The sequence below is a fragment of the Microcaecilia unicolor genome, chromosome 1, assembly GCF_901765095.1.
Source record: "Microcaecilia unicolor chromosome 1, aMicUni1.1, whole genome shotgun sequence".
Classification (NCBI taxonomy): domain Eukaryota; kingdom Metazoa; phylum Chordata; class Amphibia; order Gymnophiona; family Siphonopidae; genus Microcaecilia; species Microcaecilia unicolor.
Window position 1 is genome coordinate 306,580,447 of NC_044031.1, and position 16,741 is coordinate 306,597,187.

The 16,741-nt window shown below is 45.9% G+C and overlaps 1 protein-coding gene across 1 annotated transcript in view; it reads left to right on the plus strand.

Moving 5' to 3' along the window:
- NOL12 (nucleolar protein 12) overlaps window positions 1-14,952 on the plus strand; it is a 28,320-nt gene extending 13,368 nt beyond the window's left edge. The window contains exons 3-6 of the mRNA XM_030207962.1: window positions 3,830-3,878; window positions 11,560-11,693; window positions 12,872-12,969; window positions 13,986-14,952. Of these exons, the coding sequence (XP_030063822.1) occupies window positions 3,830-3,878; window positions 11,560-11,693; window positions 12,872-12,969; window positions 13,986-14,154 (450 nt within the window). The 3' untranslated portion in view covers window positions 14,155-14,952. The remainder of the gene's footprint in view (window positions 1-3,829; window positions 3,879-11,559; window positions 11,694-12,871; window positions 12,970-13,985) is intronic.
- The last annotated feature ends 1,789 nt before the right edge of the window (window positions 14,953-16,741 follow it).

Genomic DNA, 16,741 nt, shown 5'->3' on the forward strand with positions numbered 1-16,741 from the left:
ACTAGGCATATTAGATATCAGGTTACAAGGGATAAAAAGAAGAGGAGGGAAGGTCTAAGCACATTAAAGGGGGGGGGGGATGGAGAGGAATATATAACAAGTTAAACGGCTAGTTTGGAGATTACTAGGAGATTATTAGATTGCCTTTTTTGAACTCTCACTTACACGCGATGGCACAGACATAATATGGAGACTTCTCGGCCATCGGCCCGGGGGATTATAAGAACCCAGACCCTACGGGACACAGATGGGGAGAGGTGAGATCCCGGTGTAAAGGAGTGAGGGAATGGCAACAACATAATCACTCTATGGTAACAGGGATAACATTGTTAACAAGGGAAGATAAAAGGGGGGGGGGGTACTGGGAGGAAAGGGGGAAAATAGGATTATAAAATAAAACTGGGGATGTTTCATGATATAGGTTTGCAATCAACATGGAATGTTTGTTGACTATAGACATCGCAATGTTTCAAGTAAATCAGTAAGGTTGAATGTTCAATAAAATAAAATGTTTAAATATAAAGCACAGTTGGAGGGGAGGGGTAAAAATGTTAAAAGTTTGATGACTGTAAGCAGTGTTGTATATTTGTTGTGTTACTACCGTGTACTGAACTCACTGTGCTGAGGTGGATTTGTACTTCTTGACTTTTCATCCATAAAAAACGTTGAAACATAAATTTACTACATTGTAGCTTCATTGCATGCCCCCTAGTCCTAGTATTTTTGGAAAGCGTGAACAGATGCTTCACATCTACCCGTTCAACTCCACTCATTATTTTATAGACCTCTATCATATCTCCCCTCAGCCGCCTTTTCTCCAAGCTGAAGAGCCCTAGTTGCTTTAGCCTTTCCTCATAGGGAAGTCATCCCATCCCCTTTACCATTTTCGTTGCCCTTCTCTGCACCTTTTCTAATTCCACTATATCTTTTTAATTAATTTATTACATTTGTACCCCGCTCTTTCCCACTCAAAGCAGGTTCAATGCGGCTTACATAGTAACTGGGATTACAAAGTATTGGTTGAGAGAAATAAGTTGAGTATTATCGGAGTAATAAAAGAAAGAAGAATGAATTCATGCAGGGGTGAGGGGAGTAGGAGGAGTATGAGCAAGGGTAAGTGAGCAATTGGAGGGGTAGATGAGGCGGAGGGACCAGAATTGAACACAATATTGGAGGTGCGGTCGCACCATGGAGCGATACAAAGGCATTATAACATCCTCATTTTTGTTTTCCATTCCTTTCCTAATACCTAACATTCTATTTGTTTTCTTAGCCACAGCAGCACACTGAGCAGAAGGTTTCAACGTATCATCAACGACGACACCTAGATCCCTTTCTTGGTCTGTTACTCCTAACGTGGAACCTTGCATGACATAGCTATAGTTTGGGTTCCTGTTTCCCACATGCATCACTTTGCACTTGCTCACATTAAACGTCATCTGCCATTTAGACACCCAGTCTCGTAAGGTCCGCTTGTAATTTTTCACAATCCTCCCGCGATTTAACAACTTTGAATAACTTTGTGTCAGTAGCAAATTTAATTACCTCACTAGTTACTCATCTCTAGGTCATTTATAAATATGTTAAAAAGCAGCGGTCTTAGCACAGAGCCCTGGGGAACCCCACTATCTACCCTTCTCCATTCAGAATACTGACCATTTAACCCTACTCTCAGTTTTCTATCTTTTAACCAGTTTTTTTTAATCCACAATAGAACACTACCTCCTATCCTATGACTCTCCAATTTCCTCTAGTCTTTCATGAGGTACTTTGTCAAATGCCGTTTGAAAATCCAGATACACAATATCAACGGCACACCTTTATCCACGTTTGTTCAGGCCTTCAAAGAAATGCAGTAGGTTGGTGAGGCACGATTTCCCTTTACTAAGTCCATGTTGGCATTGTCTTATTAATCCATGCTTTTGAATATGCTCTGTAATTTTGTTCTTTATAATGGTCTCTACCATTTTGCCCAGCACCGACGTCAGACTCACCGGTCTATAATTTCCCAGATCTCCTCTGGAACCTTTTTAAAAAATCAGCATTACATTGGCCACCCTCCAATCTTCTGGTACCACACTCTATTTTAAGGATAAATTACATATTTCTAACAATAGCTCCGCAAGCTCATTTTTCAGTTCTATCAGTACTCTGGGATGAATGCCATCCGATCCAGGAGATTTGCAGTTATATCCTCCGGGTTTACAGAGAATTCATTAAGTTTCTCCGACTCGTCAGCTTCAAATACCATTCCCGGCACTGGTATCCCACCCAAATCTTCTCGGTGAAGACCAAAGCAAAGAATTCATTTCATCTCTCCGCTACAGCTTTGTCTTCCCTGATCGCCCCTTTTACTCCTCAGTCATCTAGCGGTCCAACTGATTCTTTTGCCGGCTTCCTGCTTTTAATATACCTAAAAAAGATTTTTTACTATGTGTGTTTACCTCCAACAAAATCTTTTTTTTTTTTTTTTTTCTTTTTTCTTTTTTAAGTCCCTCTTGGCTTTCCTTATTTGTATTTGACTTGAACATTCCTTATGCTGTTTCTTATTATTTTCAGTCGGTTCCTTCCATTTTCTGAAGGATTTTCTTTTAGCTCTAATAGCTTCCTTCACCTCACTATTTAACCATGTAGAATCAGCTCGACCAGGAGAAATCCCAGCAAAGATAGAACTTCCAGGGCAGACCACTATAAAATATGAGTGGAGTGGAATCGGTAGAGATAAATCACTTGTTTACTTTTTTCAAAAATACTAGGACTAGGGGGCATGCAATGAAGCTACTAAATAGTAAATTGAAAACAAATCAGAGAAAATACTTCTTCACTCAACATGTAATTAAACTCTATAATTCCTTGCCAGAGAATATGGTAAAAACAGTTAGGGTTTTAAAGAGGTTTGAGAAAAACCATTGCTTATTTCTAAGATAAGCAGCATAAAATCTATTTTACAGTTCTGGGTTCTTGCTAGGGACTTGAGACCTGGATTGGCGACTGTTGGAAACAGAATACTGGGCTTGATGGACCTTCTGTCTGTCCTAATATGACAACACTTATGTTCTTATTTTATAATCCTTGTGTGTTTTCTGTCTTGTGTTTTGTTTTAATGTTCCTTCCCTTAATTTTATTTTTTTTTAATCGCTATGATTTTTTGTATATAATATGTAGTGTGTTATTTCAGTTCATTTATAAACCACTCTTATCCAGTGGGATACAAAATCAACATACACAAATAATTTGAACTTTGAACTTTATCAGTGATCAAGGCGTGCATAAGAGGAGATGTATATTCTAAGTTGTTCACCCTTTTACGTATATTGACGAGTCCAAATTAGCTGCTCTTTCTGCAGTTTTTGAACTGATGTGACTTATTGCATGTTTCCTGAAAAAATGAAGGCATTTTGGCTCTCAGGTTGACTGCAGAGTGCTTTTATTGCAACTCACTGTATCACTGGATGAGAGATGAAATAGAGGGGAAGGTTAGTATGGCAGTGAAAAACCCCCAAGGTTCATTGCAAGAACTGTAAGACCAAATAAACATAAGAAATCAGAGCAATGATAGATCTCCAGGTCCACCTGTTAGTGCAGACTTTCAGCCAAACAGGTTCTTAAAAATCTGGAAACTTTTTAGTTCGTCAGAAACGGGTCAGCAGGTCTTCTCAAGGGGCGATAGGAGCACCATTTATTCCTCACATTTAAATTGTCTACATATCACATGTGTAGAACTCAAGGTCAAAATCATACTGTGTTATGGGGTTTTGAGCCCTATAGCCCTATGCTGTTTCTGGGTTGTATTGGAGCCACTATATGGATTTATTTCCTCCCTTTCTAGAGACACAAGGAATATATGCGGATGCTGAAGGAGAGACAAGAGGCTCTGGGTAAGTGCAGCATTCAGATCAGACATCCTGAATGTTTCCTTCAAAGAAATGGCCCTGTAAATCTGTTTTCTCACACGTAAACTGAACCCATCACTTCTTGTAATCCCGCTCCACACCTCCATTTGTCCTTTCTTCTTAAGTATAAACATTTCCAAGTGTAAAACTATAGTAAACAAAGGAAGGATGCAAGCCAAAACATGCCCATCTGGTCACCATATCAGAAAATACCCAAGAAAGAAAGTCTACCCTCCCAGCTGACCCCATAACCAAAAAGAGCTTAAGTATTCCAGTAGGGACAAGAGGTCTTTGTTCTTATAACTTCCTATACCTTTTTAATATATAGCCCCCAGTTCCTCCCTGCAGCATGTAGAACAACAGAAACTAATATCCCCACATCCATAGAGGTTCAACAGCCCATCCAAGTTTGCCACTTTATTCAAAATCATACTTAAAGATTTCGAGGAAAGTGTTTGTAGATAAGGTTCCCGTATCAAGAGGAGTCTTTTTTTTTTTTGCATTTTGGGGTGAGGCTTCCCATGTGATCAGTGTGTGAAATTCACTGCCAACTCCAATAGGAAGGGAGGCTCCACCTGCACCTATGATTGTAAAATGCATTTTTTTTAACCTATAAGGCCTGTTTTGCCCGCATATCACATATTATTCTTAAATTATGTGATAGATCCAGCAAGCATACCTCTGGATTAAGATCAAGTCTCTGCTTAGTCACTTGCTCCAAATAGGTTCCAAGATCTGTCCGAAAACTTTGAATTCTCAGCAGGGTCCATAAAGAGTGATAAAGATTGTTCTTTGTCCCACTACGCTTTAAATATATTGATTTTTCTATTCTCTTTTCTTTATACAATTGGGATTGTGTAAAGTAAGCTGTATGCAGTGTACAGAACTGGCGCTCCCTGAGGTTTGCACATAAGATCAACTGGAGTATCCCTTTTAATACTAGCATTCCAACAACCCAGTGTATGTTCCAGGTCCCTCTCCCAATGGATCTTTACAGCTGTAAAGTCTCTTAGCTTCCCTAGTCAATTGTAAGGCCATATATATGCTTGAGATGGAAGCTCTTGTCAGATAATTGAATTGAAGTTTAAACATTTTCTGCATCCAGGGAATGTATATAATGCATTCTCTGAAGACAAGCAGGCTGCTTGTTCTCACAATTGGGTTGTCCTCCGCGACAGCCCAGGAGACCAGGAAAAAACTTGCACAGCAAACGTAGAACTCTCGAACGCTGCATCGCACAGGCTGAACACACCACGCATGCGCGAATGGCTTCCCGCCCGAGACGCGAGCGTGCTGTCTTTAGTTCTTTTTGATCCGCATCTGGAGTGACGCGTCTTTGGTTAGGCTGTGCTCTGTTTTGGCTCAGGAGAGTTTGTTCTTCAGCATTTACCGCTCCCCTTCTTTTCTTTCACTTTGTGTAGTATTTCTTTCACACACAAAAAAAAAAAGTAGTTTTTTCCCCTATTTTATTAGTTTTTCTTCACCATTTAAATTTCCTTCTTTTTTCGTCTGGGCTGCTCGGCTGGGTCATTTTTCCCCTTTTTGTACCTTTTGTTTTTTGCAAAATTGAGTCTGTTAATTTCATAGCCGCTGTTTTTCCGTCCATGTCATCGAGGACTCCCAGTGGCTTCAAGCGTTGTACTCGCTGCAACTGGACCATCTTGGGTACCGACCCCCACGCGTTGTGTCTCCAGTGTCTTGGACATGACCAGCTGCCTGTAAGCTGTCTCTTTTGATGAAGAAACGGACCCAAGTGGCTCAGGAGGCTCAACGTGAGAAACGTTTTGCTGATTGGTCCGGTCCTTTGACGTCGGCGTCGACGTCGAGGGAAGCAGCGACATCGAGAGTCCAGGTAATGGCTGCCGAACGACCACATCGAGCTGGGAGCAGCGAGGCATCAAGTGGGTCTCCACCTATCTTGAGGCCTACTGCTGTGCAGGCCCCCCGGGCCCGGCTCCGAGGAGACGTGAGGATTCCAGGTACTCCTCTTCGGTACAGAAGAGTCTCGGCGACAGGTGTCGCGCGAAGGCTAAGAAGCACCGTCATCGTTCTCCTTCCATGCACGGTGCCGAGAGCGTCAGCAACCGACAAACGTTGGCGCCGGGAGGACCGCTCACCCTCCATGCAGGAAGTGCCGATGCGTCGGTCATCTGGCAGCCTGGAACCGGCTCTCGAGCCCCCTCAGATTCTGCCACCGACTCCTGCACCGGCCCCAACCGAAATCGAAGATACTTCCTGTGAGCTTTTTCCGATGGAAGTTCTCGACGAGCACATCAGAGCCCTTCTTCCAGAGCTTCTGGAGGGATTGCTGCGCCAATCTGCTTTGGTGTCAGGGGTGCTTGCGCCTTCTGTACCGACTGCGTAAGCGGCATCTGGGCCATCTCCTGTGGTGAGGTCCCCGACTTCGGTGCCGCTTGCGGTTCCGGCGTCGGCCATCACCCGGGTCGATTCCCCCTTGACGTCGGTGGAGGAAGCTTCACCAGAGTCCAGACAGGGGTAGACTTCTCGACATCCCCCACGAAGTCATCTATCCTCGACGTTGAGACAGGCTTGGGTTTGAGCTGCTCTTAGAGAGTTTTTGTCTGATACCGAGGATGAGCACTCGCCCAGATACTTTTCGGAGGAAGAGTCATATGGGGTTCCCTCTGATCCTACTCCACCAATTGAAAAAAAGAGTCTTTCTTTCTCATCTTTTGTTCGGGAAATGTCTACAGATATTCCATTCCCTTGGAGGTTGTGGATGAGCCCAGGGCCGCTCGAGGTCTTGGATGATCCTTCTCCACCTGCTGAGGTTGCAACGGCCCCTTTGCATAATATGCTTAGGGAAGTACTTATGCGAAATTGTTTGTTCCCTCTTTCTAATCCAGTGGTCCCTAAAAAATTCGAGTTCCAGTACAGAGTCCATGGAGAGCCTGTAATGGTGAAGGCCCAACTTCCTCACGATTCCATGGTGGTGGAGGACTCTGCTCTCAGAAGAGCCAAGAGTACTAGAGACTATGCCTCAGCGCCCCCAGGCAGAGAGTCTAGGACCTTGGATTCTTTTGGGAGGAAAACGTATTGGGCAGCAATGCTCGCCGCCAAAATCCAAACTTACCAGATCTACACGTGCATTGACTTGCGGAACTCGGTGAAGCAACTATCTAGTTTGGTTGAAGCACTCCCTCCGGAGCTCGACAAACCTTTTCACCAGGTGGTCAGACAGCAGAAGGCGTGTTGTAAATTTCTCGCCAGGGGTACTTACGACACTTTTGTTGTGGCATCCCGAGTAGCTGCTCAAGGTATAGTGATGCACAGACTCTCATGGCTGCAGGTCTCTGTCCTGGATCATAAGACCCAGCAACGAATGGCAGACGTTCCTTGCCGGGGGGGATAATCTTTTTTGGAGAAAAAGTAGAGAACATGATCGATCAGATCAAAAAGCACCATGATGCTATGGATTCTTTCTCCCGCCGGGCGTCTTCTGCTACCACCTCCTGATCCAGGAGGTTTTTTTGGAGGGAAGAGGAGTGCTCCCTATTCCTATAATAGGCGTAGGCACACTTCTGCTTCTCAGCAGCCTGTTCAGGCTCAGTCCCAGCATGCTCGTTCCCATCAATGGTGTGCGCGCCTAAGGCTCCTAGGGCTCCCCAGAAAAAGCAAAGGACGGACTTTTGACTGGCTCCAGTGCAGCATAGCCGTAGAAAAACTGTCCGTGCCGGATGGCTTGCCTGTCGGGGGGAGGTGGTTGTTTTTTCACCAAAGGTGGCCTCTTTTAACCTCCGACAGGTGGGTTCTTCAAATAGTCCGGTTAGGATACATGCTCAATCTGGAATCCAGGCCTCCAAATTGCCCATTGGGAGCTCAGCCCTTCAGCTCCCAGCACAAGCAGGTACTTGCAGAGGAACTCTCCGCCCTTCTAAAGTCCAGTGCAGTCTAACCCGTACCACCAGGGGAAGAAGGGCTGGGATTCTATTCCAGGTACTTCCTTGTGCAAAAGAAAACGGGGGATGTGACCCATCCTAGACCTAAGGGCCCTGAACAAATTCCTGCTCCGAGAAAATTTCAGGATGGTTTCCCTGGGCACCCTTCTTCCCATGATTCAGGAAAACGATTGGCGATGCTCTCTGGACTTGAAGGATGCCTATACACACATCTCGATGCTCCCAGCTCACAGGAAGTATCTTCGATTTCGGTTGGGAACTCGGCACTTTCAGTACTGTGTACTGCTCTTTGGTCTTGCGTCTGCGCCCAGGGTTTTCACTAAGTGCCTGGCAGTTGTCACCATCGCTACGCAGACTGGGAGTGCACGTTTTCCCTTATCTTGACGATTGGCTGGCGAAGAGCACCTCAGGCAGGCGCTCTACAGTCCATGCGGATGACTATTCGACTGCTAGAGCTATTGGGGTTCGTGATCAATTATCCCAAGTACCATCTCGTCCCAGTACAAAAATTGGAGTTCATTGGAGCTCTGTTGGACACACGGACGTCTCAAGCTTACCTTCCCCAGTCAAGGGCAGACAATCCCCTGGCCCTAGTGTCCTTGGCTTGAGTGTTTCAACAGATCACAGCTCGGCAGATGTTGAGACTCTTAGGGCACATTGCTTCCACAGTTCATGTAACTCCCATGGCACGCCTACATATGAGATCAGCTCAATGGACCCTAGCTTCCCAGTGGTGCCAAGCCAGAGGGGATCTAGAGGATGTAATTCATCTCTCCACCGACTTTTGCAATTCCCTTCAGTGGTGGACCATTCGATCCAATTTGACCTTGGGACGTCCATTCCAAATTCCTCAGCTGCAAAAAGTGCTGATGACGGATGCATCCCTTCTGGGGTGGGGAGCTCATGTAGATGGACTTCACACTCAAGGAGTTTGGTCCTTTCGGGAAAAGGCTCTTCAGATCAACCTCCTGGAATTACGAGCGATCTGGAATGCTCTCAAGGTTTTCAGAGATCTGCTGTCCAACCAAATTATTCTAATTCAATCAGGTTGCTATATATTACATCAACAAGCAGGGGGGCACCGGATCTCGCCCTCTGTGTCAGGAAGCCGTCCAGATGTGGCTTTGGGCGTACCATCACGGCATGTTTCTCCAGGCGTAAACAACAGTCTGGCCGACAGGTTGAGCAGGATCATGCAACCTCACGAGTGGTCGCTAAACATGGACGTAGTCTGCAAGATCTTCCGAGCGTGGGGCACCCCCTCGGTGGATCTTTTTGCCACTTGGATCAATCACAAAGTCCTTCAATTCTGTTCCAGACTTCAGGCACACGACAGACTAGCGTCAGATGCTTTTCTCCTACATTGGGGGACAAGTCTTCTGTATGCGTATCCTCCCATACCTCTAGTAGGGAAGACTTTGCTGAAACTCAAGCAAGACCAGGGAACTATGATCCTGATTGCTCCTTTTTGGCCTCATCAGATCTGGTTCCCGCTTCTTCTGGAGTTGTCCTCCCAAGAACCGTGGAGATTGGAGTATTTTCCGACCCTCATCACTCAGAACGATGTGTCGCTTCTACATCCCAACCTCCAGTCTCTGGCTCTCATGGCCTGGATGTTGAGAGCCTAGAAATTGCCTCTTTAGGTCTCTCGGAGGGTGTCTCCCGAGTCTTGCTTGCTTCCAGAAAAGATTCCACCAAAAAGTGTTATTCTTTCAAATGGAGAAGGTTTGCCGTCTGTTGTGACAGCAAGGGCCTAGATCCTTTTTCTTGACCTACACGGACCCTGCTTGAATACCTTCTACACTTATCAGAGTCTGGTCTCAAGACCAACTCCGTAAGAGTTCATCTTAGTGCAATTAGTGCTTAGCATCAACATGTAGAGGGTAAGCCTATCTCTGGACAGCCTTTAGTTCGCTTTATGAGAGGTTTGCTTTTGTCAAAGCCCCGTCAAACCTCCACCAGTGTCATGGGATCTCAACGTCTTTCTCACCCAGCTGATGAAAGCTCCTTTTGAGCCACTGAATTCCTGCCATCTGAAGTGTTTGACCTGGAAGGTCATTTTCTTGGTGGCTGTTACTTCAGCTCATAGAGTCAGTGAGCTCCAAGCCCTGGTAGTGCATGCACCTTATATCAAGTTTCATCATAACAGAGTAGTCCTCTGCACTCACCCTAAGTTCTTGCTGAAGGTGGTGTCTGAGTTCCATCTGAACCAGTCAATTGTCTTGCCAACATTTTTTCCCCGTCCACATACCCGCCCTGGTGAAGACAAGTTGTACACCTTGGACTGTAAGAGAGCATTGGCCTTTTATGTGAAGCGGACAAGACAGTCCGCCCAGTTGTTTATTTCTTTTGATCCCAACAGGATGGGAGTTGCCATCAGAAAACGCACAATCTCTAATTGGCTAGCAGATTGCATATCCTTTACTTATGCCCAAGCTGGGCTGACTCTGGAGGGCCATGTTACGGCTCATAATGTCAGAAAGCCATGGCTGCGTCAGTGGCTCACTTGAAGTCAGCTGCTATTGAAGAAATTTGCAAGGCTGCAACGTGGTCATCAGTCCACACATTCACATCTCACTACTGCCTTCAGCAGGATACCCGACGCGACAGTCTGTTTGGGCAGTTGGTGCTGCAGAACCTGTTCGGGGTTTAGAATCTAACTCCACCCTCCTAGGCCCATTTTTATTCTTTTTTTTTTTTTTTTTTGAGTAATCTTTTTATTAATAACAAGCAGAGCATATTAATACAAACACTTGACCAATACACGTAAAATTCAAACTGTAGTATTAGTTTATGATCAGCATCTAGTTACTCATTACAGATTATTCATTTATACTGTTCCAGGCTGCACTCTTAGTTGTTTATGGTTTCAGGTCAATCTGTGTTATGTCCTCGCTGTTGAGGCCCAATTGACCAATATTCATTGCTTTGAGTGAGTCTGGTTGCTAGGGATACCCCACATGTGAGAACAAGCAGCCTGCTTGTCCTTGGAGAAAGCGAAGATACTTACCTGTAGCAGGTATTCGAGGACAGCAGGCTGATTGTTCTCACAAACCCGCCTTCCTCCCCTTTGGAGTTGTTGTTTGTTTGCTTATTTTTATGCTTTTTGATTAAACTGAGGTAGCATGCTCGTGCGGCGGGCGGGACGTCATCCGCTCATTCGTGGTGAGCGTGATTCGTGCACCAGAACTCACTGGCAAAACCTTTTGTTCATTTTGCTTGCAAAATTTCTGATTCCTGGGCCGCCGTGGACGTCGACCCACATGTGAAAACAATCAGCCTGCTGCCCTCGGAGAATATCTGCTATATTTAGGATTGCCATCCTCAGGTATTTACAGTGATCATTTTTTTTTTAATCATAAGCGCTGTACATTCAAACTGCACAATAACAGCCAATCCCCTATGCACTGCATTGAAATAAATGGACCTCCCTCCTTTTTCCTGGATAGGACTAACAATGGGGCAGAAAGCATGTACAGATCCTACCACTGCACATGGCATCCACTGAAGAGAAAAGCTGCTATTATTTTGACATTTAATTTGGAACGTTGCCCAGAACCCCATACAAAAAATTGCACTACACTCCTGTCTGGCAGTCATGTGCTGCTTTATCTGTCTCCTTTCTACTGCTTCATTTTTCCCTGTACAGCCATACATTCCCTTCTCCTTCCTTTCTCTTATTTCTACACTTTTTCTTTATTTATCTCATCTTTTCTGTCAGGTCAGGATTTCTGTTCTTTTCACAGAAGAGGCAGATGAGCTGGAGCAGCTGGTGACGTCCCAAACTGAATCTCTTCAGTATGATCATCCCAACCACACTGTGACCGTGACAACAATCAGCGACCTGGACCTGTCAGGAGTCGGCTTGCTGGGTCTTGGGGTACGATCTTTCACGTTTCTGTGCCCATCTTCTAATGGCTGCTGCGACACCTGTCTCTTGTTTCACCAAAAATTAATTCTTGACCGTTTTTCCCTTAGGTAACTGAGCAAGTCAAGGTAGTGAACATTACTTGTGTCACTAGAGTTGGGACACCCCTCAGTTATTTAAGAATGATGGAACTACTCATTAAAACAGTCACAGCTGTAATTACTAATAAATAATATTGCAAAGATGTATTCATAAGACCATACAACATTTCCAAAGCTGTGCTTGTGGGTGTATATGGGTCATTCGGAGGCTGTGTTCATGTATGTGAGCTGATCTGGGATGGCAATATAGTTTAAAAACTTGCTGGGTCTTGGGGAATGATTCTTCACATTCTCTGCCAGTCTTCTAACGATTCCTGTTCAGGGCCTGCTTAACCATTACCAAACTAGGCCAGGATATCCACAATGAATATGCATGAAAGTGATTTGCATATAAAGGAGGCAGTGTATGCAAATCAAGTTCATTCATATTCACTGGATATTCTGAAAACCTGACTGGCAAGGGGTACTCCAGGACTGGACTTGGGGAAATACTGAACTAGGCTGTCACTTACAGTGGCAACTTTTGGAGGAGGGGCAAAGAGCAGCTGCAGACAAAGCAAAACAATGTGTCCTGGCAGCCACAGCTCAAATGATTATAACCACATATTACTCACCCATGTAAATGGCTTAACTGCCCTCATTATGTAACCATTATATATTAAAATACTTTGCCCAGTCACCTCTCTCTCATATGATGTGTGTGTAATGTTCACAATTCTGATGCCCAATTATATGTTTTTACAGAATTGTTTTGGGAGGGGTGATATTGGGGTGATATGATTGTTGTGTTTAATTATCAAAATTTTAGGGGGCAAGGTGGTGCCTAAACGCTTATAAGTTAATGGGATGGGCATAAAGTTGAAAATTTGCCTAGGACGCTTAATATTCTGCTTCTGTCTTTGAAAAGTAACATTAGGGCTGATTTTACTGAGGCGTGTTCTCCTACTGATGCTTATGATAGTTTCCCTTAATTATCTGTGGTCTCCTGAGAAATTTCTTCAGAGTAGATCATGAGGAGTTGCAGTGATTGCTCTTCATACAAGGTCACTGCTTCTACTGATCTTTTGGTTTTACTGTCTTTTGCTTCAGGAAGGGGAAGGCCAGAATGAGAAGGAAGATGAGATGTCAACAGCCAAGACCGCTGTATCTCTACCTAAAAAGGCGGGGGTCCCTCTCCTGTCCAAAAAGTATGTACCCATGGAACAACACAGTAACTACCCCCACATCAAAAGAAAAATGGGTAGTGAATTTGAATGACAGTAGGGTGATACCATGTTAATAGAGAATCCAGTAGTAAATGACAGCAAATTTACAGTCGCATTTGCCCCAAATTCAAGGTCACTTCAGATGTTGTGGAGTTGTTCCCATTGCTGGAAATAAGGGGAACTTTGTGATCTTATGGTCTGCTGTTACAAAGTGGATGCTCCCTGCAGTAGTAAAGAATGGAAAGGGCAGAAACTGCACCTGTGCTACAGAAATTTAATATGTGATTGAGATTGAAAGAGAGAAAATGGCTTATGAAGGACTATGGGTTAGATTAAGGGCACCCAAGAAATCCTTCCGATGCAGAAACGGGAGAATAAGCTGGAAATTGCAGTTGCTTGTTACACGGGATTATTAATTTTCATTGTTACCAGCTATGGCTGATTTTTTTTTTTTTCTTCAGTCAGGACACTTATCAGTTTGTGTCCTGAATTTAACTGATAGAAAAATCCTATTCGAATCTAAGGGATTGATTTGTCAATGCAATTTAACCAGCCAAAAATGACTCGGCCAGTTAAATCGCTTGTTCAGAGCTAACCAGTCATATTCAGCAGCACTTAACTGGATGATAGTGCCACTTAAAATGTCCAGTTAACACCCAATGTGAAACTGACTATTTTGGGGATGTTCTGGGGTGAGTCAGCTCTTGGCTGATTAAGTGCCGATATTCAGCACTTAACTAGCCAAGATAACTGCATAAATAGGACCACATAAGTCAGTCCTATCTTTATGCAGTTCACCATAGACAAGTGCTGAATATTGCATTTAACCGGCTATGTATACCTGAAAATTTTATGCTGGAGCCCGGATATGACCTGGCATTGAATTTCTAAGGATAACGCCAGCTGGGTATTAGGCCCTAAGTGACCAAAACAAATGTAAATAATGCACAAATCCTTCCTGCCAGTTGTTCTAGCTGATATTTTTGTTTCTCCTTTAGGATCTCTGTGCTGACAGCCTCACTGCATGCCCATAGCAAGAAAAAATTGAAGGGAAAGAAGGCCAACTTTTTCCAGGCCAAGACTAAAAATATCAAGGCCAAAGTTGGTAAAACCAGCAAGGCCCAGCGCAGGAAACTGACTGGCAGAGCCGGGAGGAACAGAGAATAATGACTGCTTCTCCCATCCCAGCTTACCTGGACCTGTAGCGAGACTGGATGGAGCTCTGTATTTAGTGTCCAGGCTTCTTCAGTCCCTGACCTTTCTGCAGAGAAGCCAAGTAACATGCTTACTGTGAAGGTGCACATGGATCCAAAGTAGGGTTACCATATGGCTCCAGAAAAAGGAGGACAGATTGAGCCAGTCTGGGTTTTATTTCCATTGTTTTGAATGGAAGCAAAACCCGGACTGGATCAATGTCCTCCTTTTTCTGGAGCCATATGGTAACCCTCATCCAGAGGAACTGGGGTTTAGGCATCATCCCTGAGGGCCACAGACCGGTCTAGTTTTCCAGGTGACCAAAGTATGCAAGGGAACCTGTTCTTCGATTTAAATGTGTATACAAACAAACAGGCATACTAATGCTGGTTATCCTGAAAACCAGCATGTTCACTGCCTAAAGTCTGAGGTGCAGCCCGATCGGAGTCCCACTTCAACTAGTGACTTGGGGCCAGATTATCAGTAAATTGTGGCCGAAGTTAAGTGCCATTAAAATCCTCACTAAGCACCAATTCTATAAAGATCACTTAGCGCTAAGCACCCTTTATAGAATAGAGCATAGCATGGATTCCCACACCCAATGTTGGGTGCGAGGACTTAACGCCTACCAAAAGCTGCTGTAAATCCTTGCACCCAACATGGGTGTGCAAATCCAAGTATTCAATAGCGTTGCACCTAATTCTCTGAGGACAAGCAGGCTGCTTGTTCTCACTGATGGGCGACGTCCACGGCAGCCCCAGGATCGGAAGATCTTCCTAGCAACAGAAGTTTGCTAGCTCTCGAGAGATCCGCATGCATCGCGCATGCGCGACCTGTCTTCCCGCCCGCTACAGCGTGCTCCTCAGTCTCTCTTTTTCCGCGGTCAGAACAGACGTGTATCACTCGTTCGCAGCCCCAGAGAGGCCCCTGTCGTGTTCTTCGCTGTGGTTTTAGTGCCTTTTCGGCTTGTTCTTCGTTTCTCCTCTCGGGTGTTTAAAAAAAAAAAAAAAATGTTTGTTTTGTTTTCCGGTACTTCTTCGAGGTTTCCCGTGTAAGTTTCCTTTCTTTTCCGTGTGCGGCCTGTTCCGCCGCCCATTCGGGTTTTTTCCCTTTTTTGGTGCCCTTTTTTTCGGCATCATCGCATTTGATCTCGCCGGTGCGATTTTTCCACCTATTTCCTCAAAGCCTGCCAGCGGCTTCAAGAAGTGCACGCGGTGCCACCGGACGACCTCGCTAACTGATAGACACGTATCGTGTCTTCAATGTCTCGGGGCTGGTCATCGCCCAGACACCTGTACTTTGTGCCTACAGCTTAAGAAGAGGACCCAGGCGGCGAGATTGGCTCAGTGGAACATCCTGTTCAGAGCCTCGTTCGGTCTTTCGGCGCCGACGGAGCCAGCAGTACCGAGGTCATCGCCGGTATCGATGTCGGCGTCGGAGGGAGCATCGATGTCCTGAGTGCAGGTGATGGCTGTCCAGAGATCCCACGCTGGTAGCAGTGAGCCATCGAGTGGATCTCCACCTGCCTCGAGGGCTCCTGCAGTGCAGGCCTCCCGGGACCGACCACCTTTGGACCCAGCCCAGATGAGACGTTTGGATTCCACGTCTTCCTCATCGGTACTTTGCGCGAAGGCGAAGAAGCACCGTCATCAGTCCGCGAAGCGTCGACACAGGGAGGACCGCTAGCCCTCCATACAAGAGGTGTCGATGCGCTCTGCTCCGGTCAGCCCGGTACCACCTCCGCTCGCCAGACAGGTTCTCAGCTCGTCGCCGGTACTGGCCCCACTGCCTTGCTCGACAGCCACTCTGGACGAGCGCCTCAGAGCCATACTTCCAGAGATTCTGGAAGGGCTGCTGCAACCTCCTGCTCCGGTATCGCCGGTGCGTGCGGCAGTTGGCTCTCCGCCTGTGGTGTGGACTGCGACGCCGGCACCGCTTGCGGCATCGGCGTCCACTGCCATCCAGGAGGACTCCCCACCGACGTCGCTGGAGGGAGCTTCGTCGCCGCCGGCACGGGGGGAGTCTTCTCGGCACCGCCGTAGGGGACCGGGTTCCTTGGCATCGAGACGGGCTCGGCTTCGGACTGAAGTTCATGAACGTGTGTCCGATACCGATGGTGAGGCCTCGTGGGAGGCGGAGGAAGACACCAGGTATTTCTCTGATGAGGAGTCTTGTGGCCTTCCTTCCGATCCCACCCCTTCACCAGAGAGAGAGCTTTCTCCCCCTGAGAGTCTGTCTTTCTCTTCCTTTGTCCAGGAAATGTCTACGGCCATTCATTCCCTTCCCAGTGGTTACTGAGGATGAGCCCAGGGCTGAGATGTTCGAGGTCTTGGACTATCCTTCACCACCCAAGGAGTCCACTGTTCCCCTTCATAATGTCCTGAAGCAGACATTGATGGCGAACTGGGCGAAACCGTTAAGTAACCCCCACATTCCCAAGAAGATTGAGTCCCAGTATCGAGTCCATGGGGACCCCGAGTTGATGAGGACCCAGTTGCCTCATGACTCTGGAGTTGTGGACTCGGCTCTCAAGAAAGCCAAGAGTAGTAGGGATTACGCC